Source organism: Vidua macroura, chromosome 4 (genome assembly GCF_024509145.1).
Source record: "Vidua macroura isolate BioBank_ID:100142 chromosome 4, ASM2450914v1, whole genome shotgun sequence".
Taxonomy (NCBI): Eukaryota; Metazoa; Chordata; class Aves; order Passeriformes; family Viduidae; genus Vidua; species Vidua macroura.
The window spans coordinates 24049952-24071254 of record NC_071574.1 but is presented as its reverse complement, the minus strand read 5'-3'; the positions used below and the strand labels follow the sequence as shown (position 1 = coordinate 24071254).

General features: G+C 42.0%; 2 protein-coding genes across 2 annotated transcripts; both read left to right on the top strand.

Moving 5' to 3' along the window:
- Nucleotides 1–970: 970 nt before the first annotated feature.
- LOC128806682 (alcohol dehydrogenase 1) lies at nucleotides 971–12532 on the top strand. Its single transcript, XM_053976441.1, has 9 exons — nucleotides 971–1120; nucleotides 4020–4121; nucleotides 5317–5455; nucleotides 7521–7608; nucleotides 7717–7936; nucleotides 8649–8909; nucleotides 9370–9505; nucleotides 10765–10903; nucleotides 12319–12532. The coding sequence occupies exons 1-9, from the start codon at nucleotides 1103–1105 to the stop codon at nucleotides 12341–12343; spliced, it is 1128 nt and encodes a 375-aa protein (XP_053832416.1). The 5' UTR covers nucleotides 971–1102; the 3' UTR covers nucleotides 12344–12532.
- A 3256-nt stretch (nucleotides 12533–15788) lies between these two features.
- LOC128806684 (alcohol dehydrogenase 1) lies at nucleotides 15789–20186 on the top strand. The gene is made up of 9 exons (XM_053976443.1): nucleotides 15789–16154; nucleotides 17065–17166; nucleotides 17383–17524; nucleotides 17840–17927; nucleotides 18040–18259; nucleotides 18394–18654; nucleotides 18942–19071; nucleotides 19390–19528; nucleotides 19939–20186. Exons 1-9 carry the CDS (start codon nucleotides 16137–16139, stop codon nucleotides 19961–19963), a joined length of 1125 nt encoding a protein of 374 aa, XP_053832418.1. The 5' UTR covers nucleotides 15789–16136; the 3' UTR covers nucleotides 19964–20186.
- The last annotated feature ends 1117 nt before the right edge of the window (nucleotides 20187–21303 follow it).

Here is a 21303-nt window from a genome sequence, read left to right as displayed (position 1 = left end):
TTCTTGAATTAATTACAGTCATACAGGTAAACATGATAGAGTGTTATACTTAGTAATTACTAGTCAGATTATATGCAGCATTTTATCTCTTTTTTACTTGTTTATGAAGGAGAAATCTTGATTTTGGGATGCTGGGCATAATTTAAAAATAGATGAGGCTTGAAATCTCCAGGAAAGGCATGCAGTGCTGACTTCCACCCAATCACTTGCACCAACGTGTAGTGCCAGAAGAGGGCAAGTGTGTGGGCATGTGAGCAGTGATGGGGGCTGTGCTTGTGGGTATTGGCAGCAACAACAGGTCAGGCACTCACAAAACAAACAGGGTGTTGCATGTGGTAAGAAACATTCTGTCGCAGCACTTCTGACTTACTGATTTTTGTTCTGCCATCAGCATGATTGGCACATTGTCCTTGGACACAGTGAAGTGAAAGCCATTCCAACAGATTAATGAGTGGCCAGACTGTACAACTAAGAATTCAGGAGCAGATACAGCCACAGCCACAGCCACACAGTCAGTGTATGTTTGTTAAGCAGCTTGCACAATCCCATGTTTTAATGGATGAGCTGGGTTCTTAAAAGTGTCACCAAAGTGCATCAGCAAAGCCTTCATGTTCTCACTGTGTCCCTGCTGCTGTGAATTCAAGAGCCACTCTCTCTGTTTCTCTTTGCACCTACAGTGCCCCTGAGAGTAGTGGGTTTGGAGATCAGCTTCCAGGGAGGTGGAAAAAGGGAAATAGCTTCCAGCCAGGGCTGTTGCTTTTGTCCCATAATGTTGCGGGCAACCACAGGTGGGCTGCAAAAAAGGGTAGGGAAGAGCATGACAGAGGAGTCAGGAAAATGGAAGCACTGAAAGAGTGAGGTTTCATCAGACGAGTGGTTCACTCTCATTCTAGCACTTTTTCTGATTAAGGGGTGGGACTGTGAGCTGGGAGGCTTGGCTAAAAGATAAGAGCAGTCCACCTGTGGGAGTGCTTCACACAACCAGGCTCCAGTGTACTGGAGAGGACTTGTGGTACCAGCAACCTAGCTGCTCTGGGGGTGACTGAGTTCTTGGTGCAAGAAATCAGCGGTGGCAAGATTCAAAACAGACACACCAGTCAACATGAGCACGGCAGGCAAAGTAAGCAACAGTTTGTATTAGGAAAGTTTCTTTGCTGCAGCTGAGTAATGCATTTTTAAATGTGAATTCTTTGCAGGAACACTGTAAATCCTGGTGGTATAGCACAGATTAGAGTTTAGGATGAAGCTGGTACAGAAAAGCTGCCTTTATTTGCAGGCTGCCGTAGTTTCCTAGGAAATGGTTGTTAACTCTTCAAGGCAATAGTTTATTTGAGGCAACATAACAGCACTAGAATAAATATAACATCCTGTCTGGGTTATCAAGCTGTTTTTAATCTCTGATTGGATAGTTTAAAATATGATAGAATGTACTAAGTGTTTAGATCAATGTATTTATCTACCAGTTTCCATTCTGAGATCCTACAGTAGTTTAAAATATTTTTAGTATATTTATAATTCTATCAGCTTGTTTTCTAAAAAGAAGATATAGCTAATATTGTGTTAAATTTCAGGGTGAATTGTGCTGGCATTAGGACAGCCATTAAATTTGGATATGCATATAACAAGTCTCAAACTTTAGTTAATGAAGACCAGAAGTAAATTTCACATGCAATGCAATACTGAGCTGGGATTGAAGTGAGTCATTACATCTTTGCTAGAAATTGGATGACAAGAGAGATGGAGGTTGATACTAATACATGTTCCTTCTTGCACTGCTGGCAAGATGCTACAGGCACCCAGGGACCTGCAAGAGGGATTAAGGGACAAGCAACTAGAAATGGAAAACAACTGAAACTATGTACCTTTCTAGAATGTGCCTTAAGATAGTACCAAGATCATTTGCTGTTACTGCCAGCTGTCTTCACTATTCTAAAACCAAAAGAGAAAGGGAAAAAATGCTCTTTAACTCTGAGTTACTGCAAGTGCAAAATTAATTGTAGCTTACTGTAGGTAAATTCACCAAGTCCAGTCCTCTACTCAGCATTGGATGGAGCACAGTAAATGAAGGGTTGTGATATAGCTTAACTGCTTTGATTTCACCATGTTTATCTTAGAATAACACAGGAGTTACAGTGCAATTTATGTAACCAAGCAGCATAATCCTTTAAAGGGTTATGTAAAAAGGTGTGTTTCTACACCTGCCCTCCTCCACTGCAGTAACTCACACGACTGGTAGAACTCAGGAGCAGAGAAACAACTGTTATGGCAGTGCTTGTTTTAGCAGATGAAGCGGGTGATAATGTGCTGTTGCTGCATCTGTGGGATCCTGTTGCAATCCGCAAAAGCTCGCAGGGACTAAGCAGTCAGAAAAATACAGAGTTAACTAATGTCTCATTATAGGAGAGATTTGTTTGTTCTTGGCAATCCACGCTTCTAGACCATCTTTGTTCTTAGAAAGACTACATGTGCTTTGCATGTGCAAGTCATGGAATCATCACTGTGTTATGTAGGATAGAATATAAATATATATACTGCCTTTTTTTTTTTTTAAGTAAGTTGGTGCTCTTTGAAATGTGATTTTTGACCACACTTGTGAATTTTTCACTAATCACACTTGCATCTAAACATTAAATTTAAATTTAGTGCAAATATCTCTTGATGCACTTTTTTTCAAAGCATTGTGCCCATCCCACTTTTGTGTCTAGCTGCTAGAAGTTTGCTATTTTATTTCATATGTTTAGAATTTCCTAGTAATTATTTTCTTTGTAACCAGTTTTCAGTTTGTGCATAATCAGACATTATTTCTACTTCAAAAGCTTTGATACTAAAAATTTGTTTGTTTGTTGTTTTCCCCTGCGACTTTTGCAGCACACTGGTGTTAAGTTGTCCTGGTCACACAGGATAAATATGCATGTGCTAAACTTCTTGCATCCTGGATTTGATTCCCCTCCATTTCCTTCTCAAGATAATGCCACCTGAACACTTTCAGTCAGTAAACTTAACAGAATGACCGAGGACTTTATAGTGTGTCACCCAGGAAAATCATATTTCAGGGGCGGGGGTTGTTTAAAGACCGAGGATGAGATCTTTAAATGCCTCCAAGGAGGAATAGCAATTATGGGGACAGAGAGGTCCCACTGCTTTTGAATGTACTAGGACTGAGCTTGCAGGGAGGAAACCTGTTTGAGAGCCTGGGATGAGGTGTGGACAATGCTCTTCTATTTTCTGAGGGGATTTTTCTCTCAGTGGCAGATGGTCAGAGGAGCCCTAAGGTCTGTCATTAATTACCAGGATAAAGCCTGAAGAGTTAATGGATGAACTTCAGTCTAAGAAATGAAAAAAATACTGTCTTGGATAGCTGGATAGTAAATCCACCTGAGTTAAATATCCCTTCTGAAAAGGGGGCACCTTAGCACTGATAATACTGCACTTAAAGGGACTGTTCAAGATTACCTCTGTGTAGTGCTATATCAGTTTGCACAGGTGTCCTTTCAGCCGTCACTTCATGGCTGAACTTGGGCTATACTAGAATGTTTATAAATCTGTACTAGGCTCTGAATTCCATTTTTAGCAGTTTTGTCAGTTCCCAACACAGACAGTTTTAGACAATACAGACTTCATCACAGCCTGATAAGTGACATCATCTAGTGTGCCAGCTTTAAGAAGATACAAATACAGACAAGTAATCCAACACAGCAAAAGAAATTTCCCAAAGAAGTTAGCAAAGGAGCAATGAGAATGGGTGAGGTATCCCATTACCTAGGAGACTATTACACATGCAGCTGAAAACTTGATGTGACAGAATGATGAGCAAAATCAGACATGATCTTGGTGGGGGGGAAAACAGGCTTACACTGACCTTTGGTGTTGATTTTTGTTGTTTTGTTTGGTTTTCTTTCCTGTAGTTTCTCTCTTGTGTCCACAATTATGAGCAGGAGTTTCACATGCAGAAAGGGAAGAATTGGTGTGATGACTTGAAAATGCAAGTGCCATTCCCATTTTCTTTGTTCTGTTTGTAGGTTATTAAATGCAAGGCAGCAGTGCTGTGGGAAGCCAATAAACCATTCAGTATTGAGGAAGTGGAAGTTGCCCCACCAAAAGAACATGAAGTTCGTATAAAGGTACTGAAAATAAAATTTACAACAACTCCTGTGACTTGCATTCTATCTTGCTTTTAACCAGAATTAGTTCTGTAAATTTTTAAGACCCAGTCAGAAAACATTTTACTAGAAAGTAGTTACTAATCAGTGAGCTCCTATGAACATGTTTAAAGTCCTTAATTTGATAATGAGGTTCTTTAAAAAAATATATATATATATTGTCAGGGTTGCATTTTGTGTTTACTGATATCTGTTTTTCTAATAGGCTGAAAAAATTACAGTACAAGGCAAAAATCAGAATTTCCTGTAGTGTGGAGCAAGAAAATTTCTTTTACTTTGTTTGAATCTGGGCTAGGAAATAGCTCATTAGGCCTGGGAGCTTCCTTTTTTACCTGGATATTGGCCTCAGTGGAATTTAGCAGCTGCCTTAATTTTTGAAAAGTTTCAAGTGTTACATACATGAGGAAAACCCTCTCATGGGGCTGACAAATCCATATGTCAGAATAAAAGTTGTAAACACATACCTGAATATTTCAAAAGAAATAGTGCTTTTCTAGCTGGAAGAAAAGGCAAAATGTCATATAAAACACTATGTAGCTTAATTTTTTTAATGTAATATATACAAATATTTTAAGTATATACACTGCACAATAATAGAATTATTGTGTAATTATATATAATATAAAATAATTTTATAATACATAATTTATATAAAATATCTATTATATATTGTCATATAATCTAAATGTAATAAATACAAAATATAGACAATATTTCTATGTTTATAAATAATATGTGATGTTTAATTTGTATTTACATAATTTTATAATATTTATATAATATTTCACACTTTTCTTTTTAAGTAGTTACATATAAATAATAGGAATAATTTAATTTACTCTGTTCTCCCTATATAATTGTATCACTAGAACATTAGTTCTACAGAAAATACAGAAAATCTTCAGACTCCCTCTAGAGCTCAGCACTACATAGCAAACATTCACAAAGGAGTTTTGCCCTGTAGATTAAAGACTAATAAACACCAAGAAAATCTTAAATCAGAAAACTAAATTTGTTTTACCTGTAGATTTATTGCGTGCAGATTGGATTTTGGAGAGAAGCAAGCAGCTTCTCCAAATGTAGAATATAATTTCACTTACGCATATAACAGGACACAATTAAATGCAGAAATATTCTTGTCTTTCCTGTGAATCAGGTCATGGCCACTGGGATCTGCCGCTCTGATGACCATGTGATAACTGGTGCATTGGTTATGCCTTTTCCAATAATTCTTGGGCATGAAGCAGCTGGTATTGTGGAGAGTGTTGGGCAGGGAGTGACTTCAGTCAAGCCAGGTATGAAACAACACTGAAAACAAATCCTGTGTTGAGTTTCCAGACTCCTCCTTAAGTCAAAGATTTTCTTTTCTTTTTACTGCACGGGAAAATATTCCAATTTCAACTTTTTCAAGGATACCTCTAAGGATATAAACCTGCTGTTTATGCCTTTCTGTGTCCCCAATATACTTTCAGATTTTCTACTCGATTTCTTTTGGTTTTGGCAAAAAACATCTGCAGCTTGCTTTCCATCTACATAGTGCTTTTCCTGTTGTGGGACTAAGAACGTAGAGTCATTGCTGTTGTTCATATGAAATCAGGCATTAGCTGCAGGTTCTCTGAACACAGTTTATACAGCTCACCTTTCTCAAGAATAAGGCAAAGCAAAGCACTAGATGACAAACATGTCAAAGCACCTTTTAATTCTCTTAACAGCTAAATAATCCATTGACTTCAGTTGATCAGAACTTAGGTCTTACTTCACTTTAAAAGCATCAGGGCACAACTGGAGTGCCCACCCTGGTGCAGGCTTTGCAGGTGGGCAGCACCAGTGCAGGTGAGGTAGCACTGCTCCCTGAGGACTGGATTGCTCTGAGGACAGCTGCTCGTCTCCCTATGTTCTCTTTGAACCACAGTGCATAGATAGTGAAAGATGGCAATTTTCAGCCAAGTGCTGCAAGATGAGATGGGATTCCTCTACACTTTTATAGGACCGAAAAAATTCTAACAAGGGCTAAATTATTAAGAGAAAATATGCAGTGAAAAAAATCTACACAGAATCACTCAATTTCTAGGCAGTTTGTTATGATACCTGAGTAGCCCACTTTTAACACCTCTGTACTTCCAGTGTCTTTATCCATATTGACAAGCATGAAGTCTGTCCAAAGCAGGTTGGTATGTATAACAAAAAAAAAAAAAAAAAAAAAAAAAAAATTAGAGATTCCTGCTTTTACTCCAAACAAATATGTATATTGCAAATTTCAGTGACAGCTCTAGCTGTATTTTCTGTTATGTCTAGGTTCATAAATCTCTCTGTTATGTAATTCTTGCTGCCCCGTGTTTCCAGGTGAGCTGGAATAGCAGGCCTGAACACATACATGCACAAAATCACATTTCTCAGATGTTGCTTAATTTACACCTCCAGGTTCTGAAAAAAAGGCTTCCACTTGTGCAACATTCCTTTAGCAAAATTATTACTAAGATTATAACACAGTTCTAAGTTAACTCAGGATTGAGGTAGTGGGGGCATTTAATGTTCTGTAGGTATTTTTTATTTTTTGGCGGAAATCAAAAATTTCCCTTGACTTTCAATGTGTCAAGGATTAGCCACATTTTAAAACTGACAAATAATAAACTGATATATATTAGGAAGTACCTCTTTAGAGATTATTAGGCATTTACCATATATCATTGCTGTGGAAATTGCATAGGAGTAAAAAAATTGCACTGGGAAGCTATGTTCTACTTTGTTAATCACATAATTGTGCTAGAGAATTAGAGATGCTGGCTTAAATTGTGTGTGCCACTGCTTCTCAAACAAGTATTTTACCTACCTTTACTCAACACAACAGTAATAGGACTGCTATATAGTAAAGATGCTTAAAAGGACTGGCAAATTAATGTTTAATTCTCCATTCTTTGTATGCACAGTTTAAAGCCCTGTTATCTTGGCACTCCAATCTGCTGTCCTAGTGGATGTCAATTTTTATCTCAGTTTCTTTACTGAAAGAAGGTGTATTACTACCTTCTTTTCACACAGGAGATGCAATAACCTGCTGAATAAGTACTTCAGAAGTGTCAGTAGATAACATAGTTTTATGACATAGGTCTGACTCAGTTCTGTGGAAAGACACCAGAAATTTTGCATATCAATATTAGTTGTCATAACTTTGCCCTAATTATGTCTTTTATATAAAACACAGAGAGATGGTTTATCTTACAAATGCAGCAGAAGGAAATAAAACCATCGCTGCATTCCTAGTGCATACTTGCCTGGGGATTAAATACACTTGCTTCATGTTTTTACCTGCATGCATCTTGTTTGCTTTTTTTCAATCCTCTGTCATTACTGTTCTATTTCTAGGAGACAAGGTTATTCCACTCTTTGTTCCACAGTGTGGGGAGTGCAAGAGCTGCTTAAACACCAAGGGTAACCTGTGCAGTAAAACTGAGTGAGTTTTCTTGGATTACTTACAACCCTAATTTGATTTGACTTTATCCAAAACTGATTATAAGCAACAAATTTAATTTGCCATTATTTCTGGTCATCTTTCGAGCAGTCTTGGTAAAAGTGCTGGATTAATGCCTGATGGCACCACCAGATTCACCTGTAAAGGAAAAGCAATTTACCATTTTCTTGGTACAAGTACCTTCACTGAATACACAGTAGTGCATGAATCTGCTGTAGCCAAAATCGATTCTGCTGCTCCTCTGGAAAAAGTTTGTCTAATTGGCTGTGGATTTTCAACTGGTTATGGGGCTGCTCTGCAGACTGCCAAGGTAAATATTGTGGTGGGTGTTTCTGATATTTTATGGTGTCTGTTCAAGATTGTGTAGCCTGCAAGTGGGTTGTCAGCATGGCAGCCACGAGGTACAGACTCTGTTTAGTTCAGTGTGGAAAGAAGATACTAGTTCTTTGCCTACTTCAGATTCTGTCTCTAGGGTACTCAGAAGTCTTTAGTTCAAAATCCAGTAAAATTGCTTATTACCATCTATAATGTTTTGCCTCAGAGCTTTATCACCTCTAGAAAAATGGGGCAACAGACTTTTTTTTTTTTCTTTTTTTTTACTGTAACTGAAGTCTAGGAATACATAGGAGCAACACATATAGGCAACACTCACAATTGTAGCAATATATGAGCAATATATCAATGTGAGTTTTAGAGCTGGCACTGTCTCCAGTTGATTGATGCTACAGATCTTAACACCACTGGAATATCATTTAAAAAGTGTGTCTAAACTGGAAGCTGGGGCATATAATGAAAACTTGGTCTCAGAAATGTATGTCAAGGAGAATTTCTCTTAGTCACATGTAGCATTATAACAGTACAGCTGGCTACTGCACTAGCAGGTATCCATGTGCAAATTCCTTCTCAGCAGGTAAACTCTAAATTGCAAGTGGCTTAAGTGAAATCATGTTGATAATGAGGAAATGCATGGTACTTTCCCTAGCCTGTAACAATATGCCATGTTTACATGGTTGTTATTATAGGTGGAACCAGGCTCCACCTGTGCTGTCTTTGGCCTTGGAGGAGTTGGCCTCTCTGTTGTCATGGGCTGCAAGGTGGCTGGAGCTTCCCGCATCATTGCTGTGGACATCAATAGCGACAAGTTTGCCAAGGCCAAGGAGCTGGGAGCCACCGACTGCGTCAACCCTAAAGATTTCAACAAGCCCATCCACCAAGTGTTGATGGAAATGACCGGCGGGGGTGTGGACTACTCCTTCGAGGTCATCGGCCGTATGGATACCATGGTATGCAACCAAAAGATGAGGTGAGACCTGTTAGCTCTCCCTTCACCAAGCCACCAAGCACCGAGGAGCTGGGAGCCACTGGCAGAGTACCAAGCTAACTTCAAACCTGTTAAGTGCAGCTGTCAGCCACTAAGATGCAGGGACAGAAGCATGCACAGAAATTTAGGAAAGGGAACTTCACTATAGTGCCCTGGCCAAACCAGGGTGGGTACATGTCTCGTATTTCACATGCTCTTCAAAAGTGGCTTATCACTAATAGTTTAGACAAAATGGGTGACAGGAGCAAAGCTAGGATATACTTAACCAGTGAGAGCAGATACAATGGACAATTTTTTATGTGGTTTCAGTTACAAAAAATTAATTGCAAGCAGAGCCCTGAGAGGAGGAGATGGAGTTCAAATTTCTGTGCCCCAAGGACAAATCTTGCCTGACTCTGGGTGTCCCTCTGTTTCTGATGCAGACTTCAGCCTTGGCCTGTTGTCAGTATAACTACGGAGTCAGTGTGATTGTGGGAGTGCCCCCTGCAGCACAAAAGATCTCCTTTGATCCCATGCTCCTCTTCACTGGTCGCAGCTGGAAAGGCTCGGTCTTTGGAGGTAAGGACTTGGAAAGATGTGATTCAACTGGCTTGAGAAACTTGTAAATCATCTTGAATGAAACAGGATACATCAAATTAATTGCTTAGGCTGTGTTATTGGAAGCAGTATTGATGGCTGTTTTGCTGATAAAGAAGTTGAAAGGGAATTAATTATGGGAACTATAATAGCAAGTGAAGGAAGGAAAAAAACAGAGAGGGAGGGAGGGGGAAGAAAGGGAAGAGAAGAAGAGACAAAAAGAAAGAGAGACATAAAAAGACAGAAAACAGAGAACAAGAGGGAGGAAAAAGAAGAAAGGAAAATGAGTAAAAGGGGAGAGAAATGAAAAATAAATGAGGGGGAGGGGAGGGAGGAGGTTGGATAAAAATAAAGAGGAGAAAAAAGGTAAGGAGAGAGATAAGAGGAGATAAAGGATAGAAGATGAAGTAAAAAAAAAAAAAAAAGAAGAGAAAATCATAAAGAGGGAGAGAGGACAGAGGGAGGCGAGAAAAAGAGCAAGTGCAAAAAGGAGAATGAGAGGAATAGAGAGGGAAAGATAGCAGGAGAGATGGAGAGTCAGGACTGTAAAGGACATCAGGGCTTACACTCAGCTGATTTCCACAGAGGTCAGACCCCAACTTAGTCCCTGGCCAGCTGCCAACAGTCCCTTCCCATTCTTTCTCTTTTTGGAGCTCTCTCAGAAGTCCCACACTCAGCAAGTCCCAGCTTGCTCAACTCAAAGGCCATAGAAAACTTGTTTTCAATACCAGGTTTTCTCACTTGTAACCTGTTCCACTCATGTAATCAAAAGATACCTGAATAAAATACCAGAGACAAACCAGGTTCCTCTGGAAGAGCATTCTACTGTTTATGACAGCTTTATCTAGTGGTGCTTGTAAGAAAAGAGAGACACATCCACCACCCACTCCCCAGTTTTGAGCAGACAATCAAGTTTCAACTTACCAACATGGCTGTTGGCACTCTGGCTTTTGTATGAAGTGTAATTAAGTTGAAACAGTGTTTGATGTGGGGGAAAGTTTGGATTCTGTAAAGACTGACATTTGTACTAGTCTTTTACTGGGTTGGTATATGTGGAATAGCTGCACTTTGTCCCATGTTTTCTGCTGGCACCCTGTGTTACAAAGGTAAAGCCATGCTGCCACATTTCATCCTATTACTTTGCTATAGAAAGTTTATCTAAAAATTTAATCTGCCCTGGGTTTTATGTATTTTCAGAAGCATTTAATTTCATTATGCATTTTCTGTGGGGTTTTATTCAGGCTGGAAGAGTAAAGATGCAGTTCCCAAACTGGTTGCTGACTATATGAAGAAAAAGTTTGTTCTGGATCCATTAATAACCCACACACTACCTTTGACAAAGATCAATGAAGGATTTGATCTTCTAAGGACAGGAAAGAGGTAAACATAATTTGTAAATGTAAAGGTTCTGTATAAATAACCTAAAGGAGATGTATGGTAAGACAAAATCTGACTTCACAGCCTTCCCCTTCATGCTGGGGAAGGCAGCCCATCATGCCCCTTAATTCCTCCCAGTGTGTTCCCATGGGTTGCAGCTGGAGTAATAAAGCCAGCAAACCTTCCGTTTTTGAAATGCAGCAGGCCCTTGCAAAGGAACTTTCAGATTTTAGTTTGAGCAGAGACACTGGGTGGCAGAGGAAGAAAAGACTACACAATTGAGGAAGTCCCAGCACCCATTGGAAAAAAGCACACAACCAAGGGAGCATGGGAATGCCAAGCTGCAGAGTGTCAAGTGTTAGCTACATCATATTCCAAGAAACATTTCAGGATGAGGAGCAGGAACACAGAAATAATCTATTCCTCTTGTGAATTAGAGAACAGAGTCCCAGTCCAATTGGTCCTAAAGTCACTGGGTACTTTACCTTGAGCATCAGAGCTTTTAAAAAAGGAAAGTACTTGGTATATATATACATTGCAAACTCAGAATTTAACTCTTGTGCTTTCCTCAAATATTGTGGAAATTCAGCTCAGACTGTTTTCACAGGGTAATGAAATTGGAAATATTTTTTTTGTCAGAGACATTTGACAAGACTAACCATGGGAATTGAAAACTGTCCTTAGCAGAAGTAGGAAATACATTTGTATATCTTAATATGTGTGGGGACTACCCTTTTTGAAAGTTCTAGATGTTTATAACTTACAGAGTCTGGAGAATTACAGTCATGTTTTCATTGTCATTTGCTAGCAGTTGTTTTAGATGTTCCTTGCTCTGAATATAAAGAGCAAGTAACAGAAGAATTTCGGTCCCTAAGTTTGTTCTCAGGTTCTAACGATGAAGCACACACTTCATCTTTTGATTGTCCTTTTTTTACATAGGCTGTAAATGCTAGTTTTAGTTTTTAGTATAACAAATGGGAAAGTGGTGAGGACAGAAATGCCAGCAGCTTTGCTAAGATACTGATAGTCAGCCTGAAGATGGAGGCACATTGCAGCTGATCATTTTTATGGAGTATAATACTTCAGTGTTTCAGAGCAGAATAACCTATACCAATAAGCTGTAATTGGAAAGATGTGTCTAAGCCCCTCTCTGAGGAACTTCTCTGGCTGTAGCTGGTACTTAATTACCAAGAGCCCTGGGTGTCATCAGTGAAGGCTTTGCAGTCTTCTGTGAATTTTGTTCTCTACATCTGCAGCAAAGTTTGCATATCTGTTCTGTCATTTTACTGCAAGCCAGGGCAGGGGCAGGCAGGGAGGGAGTACCTGTTTGACAGCAATAGCACAGATTATCAGAGAAAACAGCAGTGTTCTGCTGATGCCAGCCCAGGGCATCACTAACTCGTCATTTTATATTGCAGCATCCGCAGTGTCCTGACATTTTAGGATTCCCAGATATTAACCAGCAGATGGCTCAGCACCAGTATGAACTTCACTGTCCTCAAATACAACTTACATGAAACATAAAACAAGATTATCCTGAAAGATCTACCACTACCTTTGAATAAAAGAATTAAGCTCCAGCCTCTCTTTTCAAGCACAGAATTTATAAACGAACTCATCTTTTTCCTTCTACCTCTTTTTCATCATTCTTGTTTTAAATTCTTTATATTATCCTGCAATTTTTTAAATAGCCAGTTATGAATTACAGGACTTGCTGCTGTCACAGGTGTTCTAAAAAGTTAGGATTTTAAAAAATTACTTATAATAATATTTTAATAAAATAAAAAGGAAGGGAACTGTTACTTTAGGCTTCCATAACACTGCAAGCTTAAAAAATTTCTACATGCAGTTCAGCATAGTAAAACTCTAGGCTAGAACTGTGTATCCACCCTGAATGACTGTATCATTCCAGTGCCTAATAAGCAAGGAATGATATAGCAGAAGTTAAAATTTATGGTGACCATGTGTTTGAATTAATAATTTAAGTAAATCATAGACTTAGGTACAGGAGAATGTCTCACCACTCAGTATTTTACCAGATTAACACTCACAAATATTTTATGTAAAACTGGTGTAATGTTGTTCTGTATTGTGGTTGGTATTTGGTGCTTTGGGTTTTTTTTTTATTTTTATTTTTATGCCTCTTTCTTGGGGTTGTTTTAGTTGTTGAACAGTGTGGTTTAAGACCTTTGGCCAATTTATACAAATGCCTCTGATGTTTGGGAAGTAGTGTGAAGAAATACAAATGTGCATCAAGTATTGTTTTTTGTTCCCCTTATACAAAGGGGAGGCTCCTTAATTTCTTAAGTATGAATACAGAATAAATGGGAAGAAACAGGTGACGGGTAACAGTTTGCAACAACCCAAACATAAAGCATCTTACTGTTTTCTGAATTTGCAATGTGGAAAAAGAAACAGAGGCTATTTCTATCTTGGCAAATATGGTCCATATTGACATATCTTTATCATGGACTAATCAGAGCTTGCAGGCACTCACACGCTTTGCAGCTGGGTAGAAGAGCCTGTGAAGCAAGGGGACTGTGCTACAGATTGCTTACCTGTTTGTGTCAGCAGAAAGAGTCTTTGAGTGGCCCAGCTAGTTTCATGATTTGAGGACAAGAGATCACAGTTTAATGATTTGAGAATCAAGAGACTACAGTTTAACCTTAAACACATCTATAAACTAAATTGACACAACAATTGAGAGCTGAACTTTGGTCATCAGTGTCAAAGAGCTAAAGTACAACAAATCTCACTTCTATCCTCTTCAGGATGATGCAAAGCCCATTTTTGTGGTTGTCATCTGCCAAGCATAGTAAACGCCAGCTGTTAGTATCTTTAGTACAATAGTTGCTGGAGTCCAAAACAATAAACTCATTAAATCATTTTTATTAGGGATATTTTATAAGGCAGCCATCTAGATCTGTCTTCACATGGAGGAATGAAGTGTATTCTGACTAGGGAACAACAAAAAGTTCATACTTTCCTGGAGTGTTCTGCCCTGCAGACCCTCATCAACACTCAGCTGAAGATGAATTTGTTTGTGTGATTGTATAGCTTGGACAGAAGGGTTCTGATGGCCCTTCCTAATGACTCTCTGGCCCTGAGGTACTCCAGGGGGGGCCAGGAGCATTGGATAGCTCTGGACAGCTCTTGCACAGCTCTGTGTAAGCCTCCATTTAGGAGCTTTCCTGGGAGCAAATAGAGACCACATGCCCCATCAGAGCACCAACTGTCCACTAGCACATGATGACACCACGAAAAATCCACAAAATATATGAGAAATCCAGTAACTTCCCAAGAAGCAAACTACCAGACAAAGCACAAACAGACCTTGAACTATTGGCAGTGTTTAACTGAACATCACTTGGCTTTGTGTACAGTTGAGCACTCCCATGTTTCTGCTCTCCCACCACACCCCACCCAGCCAGACACTCCCCCAGGAATGCTCCAGTGTGCAGCTCTATTTTCACATGCTTTTAAGATCATGCTCCTTGACAGTGCATCAAGGCCAAATTATCATTCCCACACAACATAATTTCCTCCAATGATTCCTGGTTATCAGATGAAGACCACGGATCCCAGTAATAAAAACAACTGTGCTACACAGATAGCTGGGAGACAACAAGACTATGAATTTATTTTTTCTCTAACAAGGTACACAAATCATACTAGAAGTCATGCCAGATTTATTTCTTTTTTAATGCAACAGGTTGACCAGGCTGAATACTGAAAATCTTTAAAACTTCATTCTAAAACTCCTTATTCCTGGGAAATTATACATCATCATCATTCATGGTCTGATTGAGGCTACCAGAGGTGTGCAAACAAATGTATGAAAAAGTAGAAATTTCTTGGGAAAAACTGCTTAACATCCCTGTTTACCTGAAATACAGATAAAAATTATCCACAAGTGCATGTCTGCTCTAGAGCCAGCTGCTCACCTCCAAGACAGGAGCATGTCATCAACTAGAGGTTGGGTTGACCACCAGGGCTGGGAAACTGAATGCCAAGCAGCATGTCCATGTAGCTGGGACCACTGTCACACCACAGGGCTGCCATGCTCTGTGCAAGAGCCCAAACAGCTGCTGGGGCAGGACAGAGCAGCTGGGCTGCATCCCTGAAGCTGGAGACAGGTTCAGGGAACTTGAGAGCTGGGGGCTTGGCCAGCCAACTCTGAGTCCTGGAGCTGCTACCAACCTCCCCCCTCAGCCCATGAAACAGGGCTGGGACATTCAGTAGCAAGCACCAACACAAACCTCTGTGGGCAGTCTGCTGAACACATAAATGTGGGGCTGATGTCTTCCCAAACACAGAAACAGTTCCCAAACACACATGGTGATGATCTTATCCTGGTCCTCCAACAAGCTCTTGCTCATTCTGTCTCTCCTACACATCACCTTGTCCAGTGCTTCAGCAGAAAACAGCTCTGGGGGAACCTGAAGAGCCCAGAGGGTCTGAACCCACAAACCTGGTTACATAGGAATGAAGGAAATGTGTCCTTGGAAAAAAAAATCCTTACTTGACAGACCCTCCCCTAACTGCTCTGGTGAAAATAGCTGCAATACCACAAACAGTAAAGCTTCATCCCAGAAGGCGATGCATCTTTGTCCACCACACCACATTTTCAGGGCCTTTATTTGGTTTTTGGTTTTTCTGGTGGTTTGGGGGGGGGGGGGGGGTTGTGTTTTTTTTGGTGGGTTTTTTTTGTTTGTTTGTTTGTTTTGTTTTGTTTGTTTTTTTTTTGTTTTTTTTTTTTTTTTTTTTTTTTTTTTTTTTAATTTTTAACCTCTTTGCAAATACTGTGGTGTGAATGGCCACCAGGTCAAATACTCCAACCTGGCAAAAAGGGGACGCCAAGGAAGCCCCAGCAGTGATGCAGATCTCCTCTCTCCAAATCTGCCAAAAGCAGCTGGAAGGAATAAACCAATTTTCTGAGCTCTCTCAGCCTTTTAGGCGGGGAGGGCAGGGAATGAAGCAAGGGCAGAGTCGCTGATAAAAGCCTCCCTGGAGCACTTCTGCTCCTATCCATCTCCCTGCCGCTATCCAGCTCCTCCCCTCAGCACTCACGGTGCCGCCCAGCATCCAGGACCTGACACAGATTAACCAGCGCTCTCCAGGGGCGGTGCCGCACCGGGACTGCTCCCGCTCCACGCCTGGGGGATTCTGCAACACGCGGAGGCAGCAGCTTCCCTCCAGCCTGCGACAGCGACAGACACAGCTCTGCTAACACCACATGGCCACTGCGGGAAAAGTAAGGACAACGCATTTCCCATCCTCCTTTCCGAGGTGCCCTGCTCTTGGCGAAATGCGCTGCAAAAGGCTCAGCCTGCACACCGCTCTGAATGCCCGCTTTCCTCCGACCTTGTTCCCCCACCTCTTCCAAACCCCTGTGAAGTTCACCAGATTCTGCTCTCAGGCAACTGCACGTGTCCACACCTGCATTAAATTGTGCATTCCCCCTCTGTCCTGCCCAGCTGCTCAGGAGACAAAATATGGAATTGTGCTGCTCTGAAAAAAAAACCCTCCTGCTCAATCCCACTCTGCGCTCCTGCTCTGGCAGCAAACGCAGCTCTTCAGCGCTGCCCTCTTCAGCCACTCACCTCCTGCACTCTACCTTGTCCATGGCAATACCTTTTTCGAGCTGCAAGCTCCATTTTGCTGATGCCAAACTGCTTTGAGTTGATCGGGGGGAAGGGTTTGTGCCATGTCACACACAAATCATCCTTTTGGCAAGGAGAGAAATTATCTAGTTGTCAGCCAGGCTGGGACTGTTTTGTAACCTCTTTTTAGGTACTTTCTGCCCACTGAAACTTAAAGTTCTGTCTTGCTTGGCTTAAGCTGCCACATCTGCCCCATACACCAGATGAACCAATCACTTCATTTCGTATTTCACACTTCACACAAAGTCAGTGTTTACTGAACATTTTTTGGCTTTGCATACAGCAGAGTACTCCAATGTTTCTGCTCTCCCACCAAATCCCACCCAACCAGCAACCCTCAGAAAACAGCACAGGACAGTTGTGTAGCTCTAGAAGTGTGTGTTACAGCGTACAGAGAAACGTGTTGTTCAGCTCCGGCTTTGGAGATTGTAGGACAACTGTCGTGGGCTTTTGTCAAAGGTGAACCTCTCCCTGCAATGTATTCCTCTTGGCTGCTTCCAGGTTATCAGGTGCAGGGCTGCTGTTGCCTGGACCCCGGGCAAACCACTCTCTGTTGAGGAGGTGGAAGTTGCACCCCCAAAGGCAGGGGAAGTCCGGATCAAGGTAAAAATACATTTTAATAACTTTTTCTCCCTTGTGGGTGTTACTCATCTTGTGGCTGTAGCTTGGATAAAACCAAGTGACCTTTGTCCACCCATGTGCCTTAACTGTCCAGAGAAGTTCTGTGAAAAATCCTTCCACAAAGTGAGATAAACAGTGGCTGGACTATTTCACCATTAAAGTGAAATAATCACCATTTACTCTTTCCTCTCAAAACAGATTGTGGCCACAGGCATCTGTCACACTGATGATCATATTTTGAAAGGTTCCTTGCCTAATGTGGAATTCCCAGTTATCCCTGGCCATGAAGGAGCTGGGATTGTGGAAAGCATTGGACAAGGAGTGACCTCTGTGAAACCAGGTAACCAACACACACTCAAATGCATGCTCAGGATTCAGGCCTCAAAGCTCTGCCAAGAGCTCAGAAATTTCCCCCTGCTCCAGAGTCAGTGGTTAAAAAACAAAGTGCACACTCATTGCATTGGACACTCATGCCCAGTTGTCCAATCTGTTCCCCATATAGATGAGTGGGGCCTGGAGCATTCATCCTTACAGGGAAAGCAGAGCGTTCATGGTAGGGTCCTACTATCAGAAAGCTCAGGAGAGGTGATTCAACAGGCAATGCCTCAGGGCCTGTGGTGCAAAAGGCATCTAACAGAGATGCACTTTGTTGCAGGAGACAAAGTGATCCCACTTTGCCTCCCTCAGTGTGGGGAATGCAGCTTCTGCCAGAATCCTGAATCCAACTGCTGCCAGAAGTCCCAGTAAGTTTATTTGCGTTCCCCTACATCTATATGGGGTTGACTTTATGACAAATCTGACCCCCCCATCAGTGCTTCAGTCAATCAAATACAAATACCTCCATCTCCCCCGCAGTTTCTCTGAACCACAAAACCTGCTGCCGGACAAGACCAGCCGCTTCTCTTGCAAAGGGAAGCAGATCCACCACTTCCTGTGGGTCAGCACCTTTGCAGAATACACCGTGGTCCCAGAATACGCCGTTGCCAAGATAGATGCTGCGGCACCTCTGGACAAAGTCTGCTTGTTTGGCTGTGGGTTTTCCACAGGCTATGGGGCTGCCATCAACACAGCCAAGGTTGGTATTCAGGCATGTTTAGCACCCCACGGCCACCCTCACAACCTCATCAATCCTGTGCAAAAGAAACCTTCTCCTCCCCCTCTTCCTCCTCCTCTTCCCACTGGAGACTCACAAGAGTCCCGTCTGTGCAGGTAAAACCAGGCTCCACCTGTGCTGTCTTTGGCCTTGGAGGAGTTGGCCTCTCTGTTGTCATGGGCTGCAAGGCAGCTGGAGCTTCCCGCATCATTGCTGTGGACATCAACAAGGACAAGTTTGCCAAGGCCAAGGAGCTGGGAGCCACCGACTGCGTCAACCCTCGAGACTTCAAGAAGCCCATCCAGGAGGTGCTCACTGAGATGACCGGGCAGGGTGTGGACTACTCCTTTGAGGCCATCGGGCATGCGGACACCATGGTAGGTGACACTCCAGCACCTGTCCTCCCTCCCAGATCATCACAGGCTCCTCTCAGGGCAAAATTCACCCCCATGGGGAGCTCCTCACCTGCTACCTGCACTGCTGGGTATATCTGTGAGAGAAAATAGCACGAATCTTAAAAGAGGCCACAAGCTCTCCACGTCTGCTCCACAAGCTGGGATGTGTATTTTCAGATGACCAGGGAGGAGCAGGAGTTTGCACTAAAAGAGCCCTCCCCTGACCAACCCATCAGGGCTTTCTCTAATTCTCCTGCCTGTTCCATCAGATTGCTGCCTTGGCTTCCTGCAATATGAACACTGGTGTCTGTGTGATGGTTGGGGTACTTGATTCAGAGATTTCCATTGATCCTGTGCTTCTGCTGACTGGGCGTACATGGAAGGGGACTATGCTTGGAGGTATAAGACTTAAAAATACAGTCTAAACAATTCAGCTTTTCCTTTCATGGTGGTTGACATGTCATAGTAAAAGAGGGTTTTCAAGTAAAAGACAACTGAAGAGGAGCACTGCATTGCCTGCATTGAACATTAGCATTAGACATGCAAATAAACCTCTACCTGTTTCACACAGTAACCCACTCATCTTAAAGAGCAGAAAACATTTCACAAGTGTGTGGCACCAGCACTGGTCACTCAGTCCTGACCTTCACAGTAACACTACCTTACCATAACAGCCTTTCTACCATTATTCATGCACCTGCTTTCTCCTGTTTCTAGGCTGGAAGACGAGGGAATGTATCCCCAAATTAGTTTCCAGCTACTTGGAGAGGAAATTCAATTCAGACTTGCTGATCACGCACACGCTGCCATTCGCTAAAGTGAACGAGGGATTTGAGTTGTTACGTGCAGGAAAAAGGTGAGACCCTGACCAGCAGGAGCTTCAGCAAACCTCAGCACCTCCTCCTAAAATTCCAACTGGCAGAGCATGCAATGCTGGCTTCCCAAAGAGCACGTGAGCCTTTTGAGGAAGCAGGGCCTCACAGCTGAATGCTGGCAAGATCTGCCATAGCCCAGAGGGAAGAGCCCATGTTCAGCACAGGGAACCCTCCTGCTCATGGTTCAGCTCAGCACACATCCTGTGGCCCAATCCTGTGAGGGGCTCCCCTCAGCAGGGATTTGAAAGCTGCCCCGCTGCTGCCCGCCTCAAGCAGCTCAGTCAGGAACAGGCTGGATGACAGAGAAGGTGGCTGGTCCCCAGGCACACCTGCCTGCCACACTGCCTGCTCCTGAGCTGCAGCAAACCCTCCCTTCCCTTCCACTTTTCAGTATCCGCACTGTCCTGCTCTTCTGAAGGACACAGCCCAGGAAGCCGAGCAGAGAGACCAGTGCAGCAGATGCTCTCCTGGCCCGGGCCCTTCTCAACCAGCACCTCTCCTTGTGGGGCACCAGGAGAAGAGAATGAGGATCTCACCTGTGCTGGAGTCACTGCTGGTCCTGCTGTGCCTGGACAAAATCCAGATGGATGTCTCTCCCAAGGAAATGCTTTTACTAATAAAGGGTTTCATTCAAACTCATCCCATGCAGTGCATTCAATGAAAAGTGTTTCCAGAGGACAGGGGGAGCTCCCCCTCACATTGAAGGCCCTTACACCACACCCTTGGTCTCAGCAGTGAGCAATGGCCTTGCCCGTCCTCTGCTGCTGCCTCCCACCTTTGTCTGCCTCAGTGAATTTGGCCCTCTCCTCTCTGCCCCCATCTCTGCTGTGTGAATGCTGCATCTTCCAGCAAAGCCCAGCCCTGCTGCTGCTGCTCTGAAGCATATTATATAAGGCAGTAGATAACTTTCTTATAATGACGTAACACTCATACAGCATCCATGGATGTGGCTTTATTTTGGCAAATGCTATTGTAGTTTTAATATATTTTCCACACCAAGTCCCACAGTATACCACAGTACAACTCTGAAAAATTTTCCCCAAAGAAAAGGATTTTCACTCCAAGATGGTCATTCTGTGAAACAGATCCTTCTTTCAGTGCTGAACATTGGACTCATAACACTACCGTGCCTCTTGACCTCTTTTGTGCAACACTTATCACATTCCACAGCCCTTTGAACTTCTGGAAACCCCTTAGCACAATCAGCAATTACACAGAATATCATGAACACACACACAAATGAGTTATCAAAGGTAAACAAATCCCAACCAGTCCACCAATTTTTAGTAACTTCTGCACATATCACTCTGCCATGACATAAAAGTTAGCTATAATTCTCCTAACTACTTTTTAAACGTAAGACAATAAGAATGCCGGTAATGAGTTAACACCAGTATAATTCATTAAATGTTAATTAACTGAGTTCTAGAACTTTCTTACTGAGAAAACTCCAAGAACTTCCAATAAACAATGTTTTCCTAATACTGCACATGCATGTGCACAGTCTTAATTTTATACAAGTGACAAGTCTCAAAAATGTAATCAATTTACCAAGTATCTGTCTAACAAATATAAACACATAAATCTGTGCAGGATTGGGACAAAAGATAATATTTTTTTCCTTTTTGGAAAAAATCTAGACCTAGATGAAAAAGAAGTTCGATCACTATAAAAAAACTTCTGCCTAAAGTAAATTGTAACTTGTGCTTTACCAATTCTTTTGAAATGTCATTACATGAAAAGTTGTGTAAGCCCT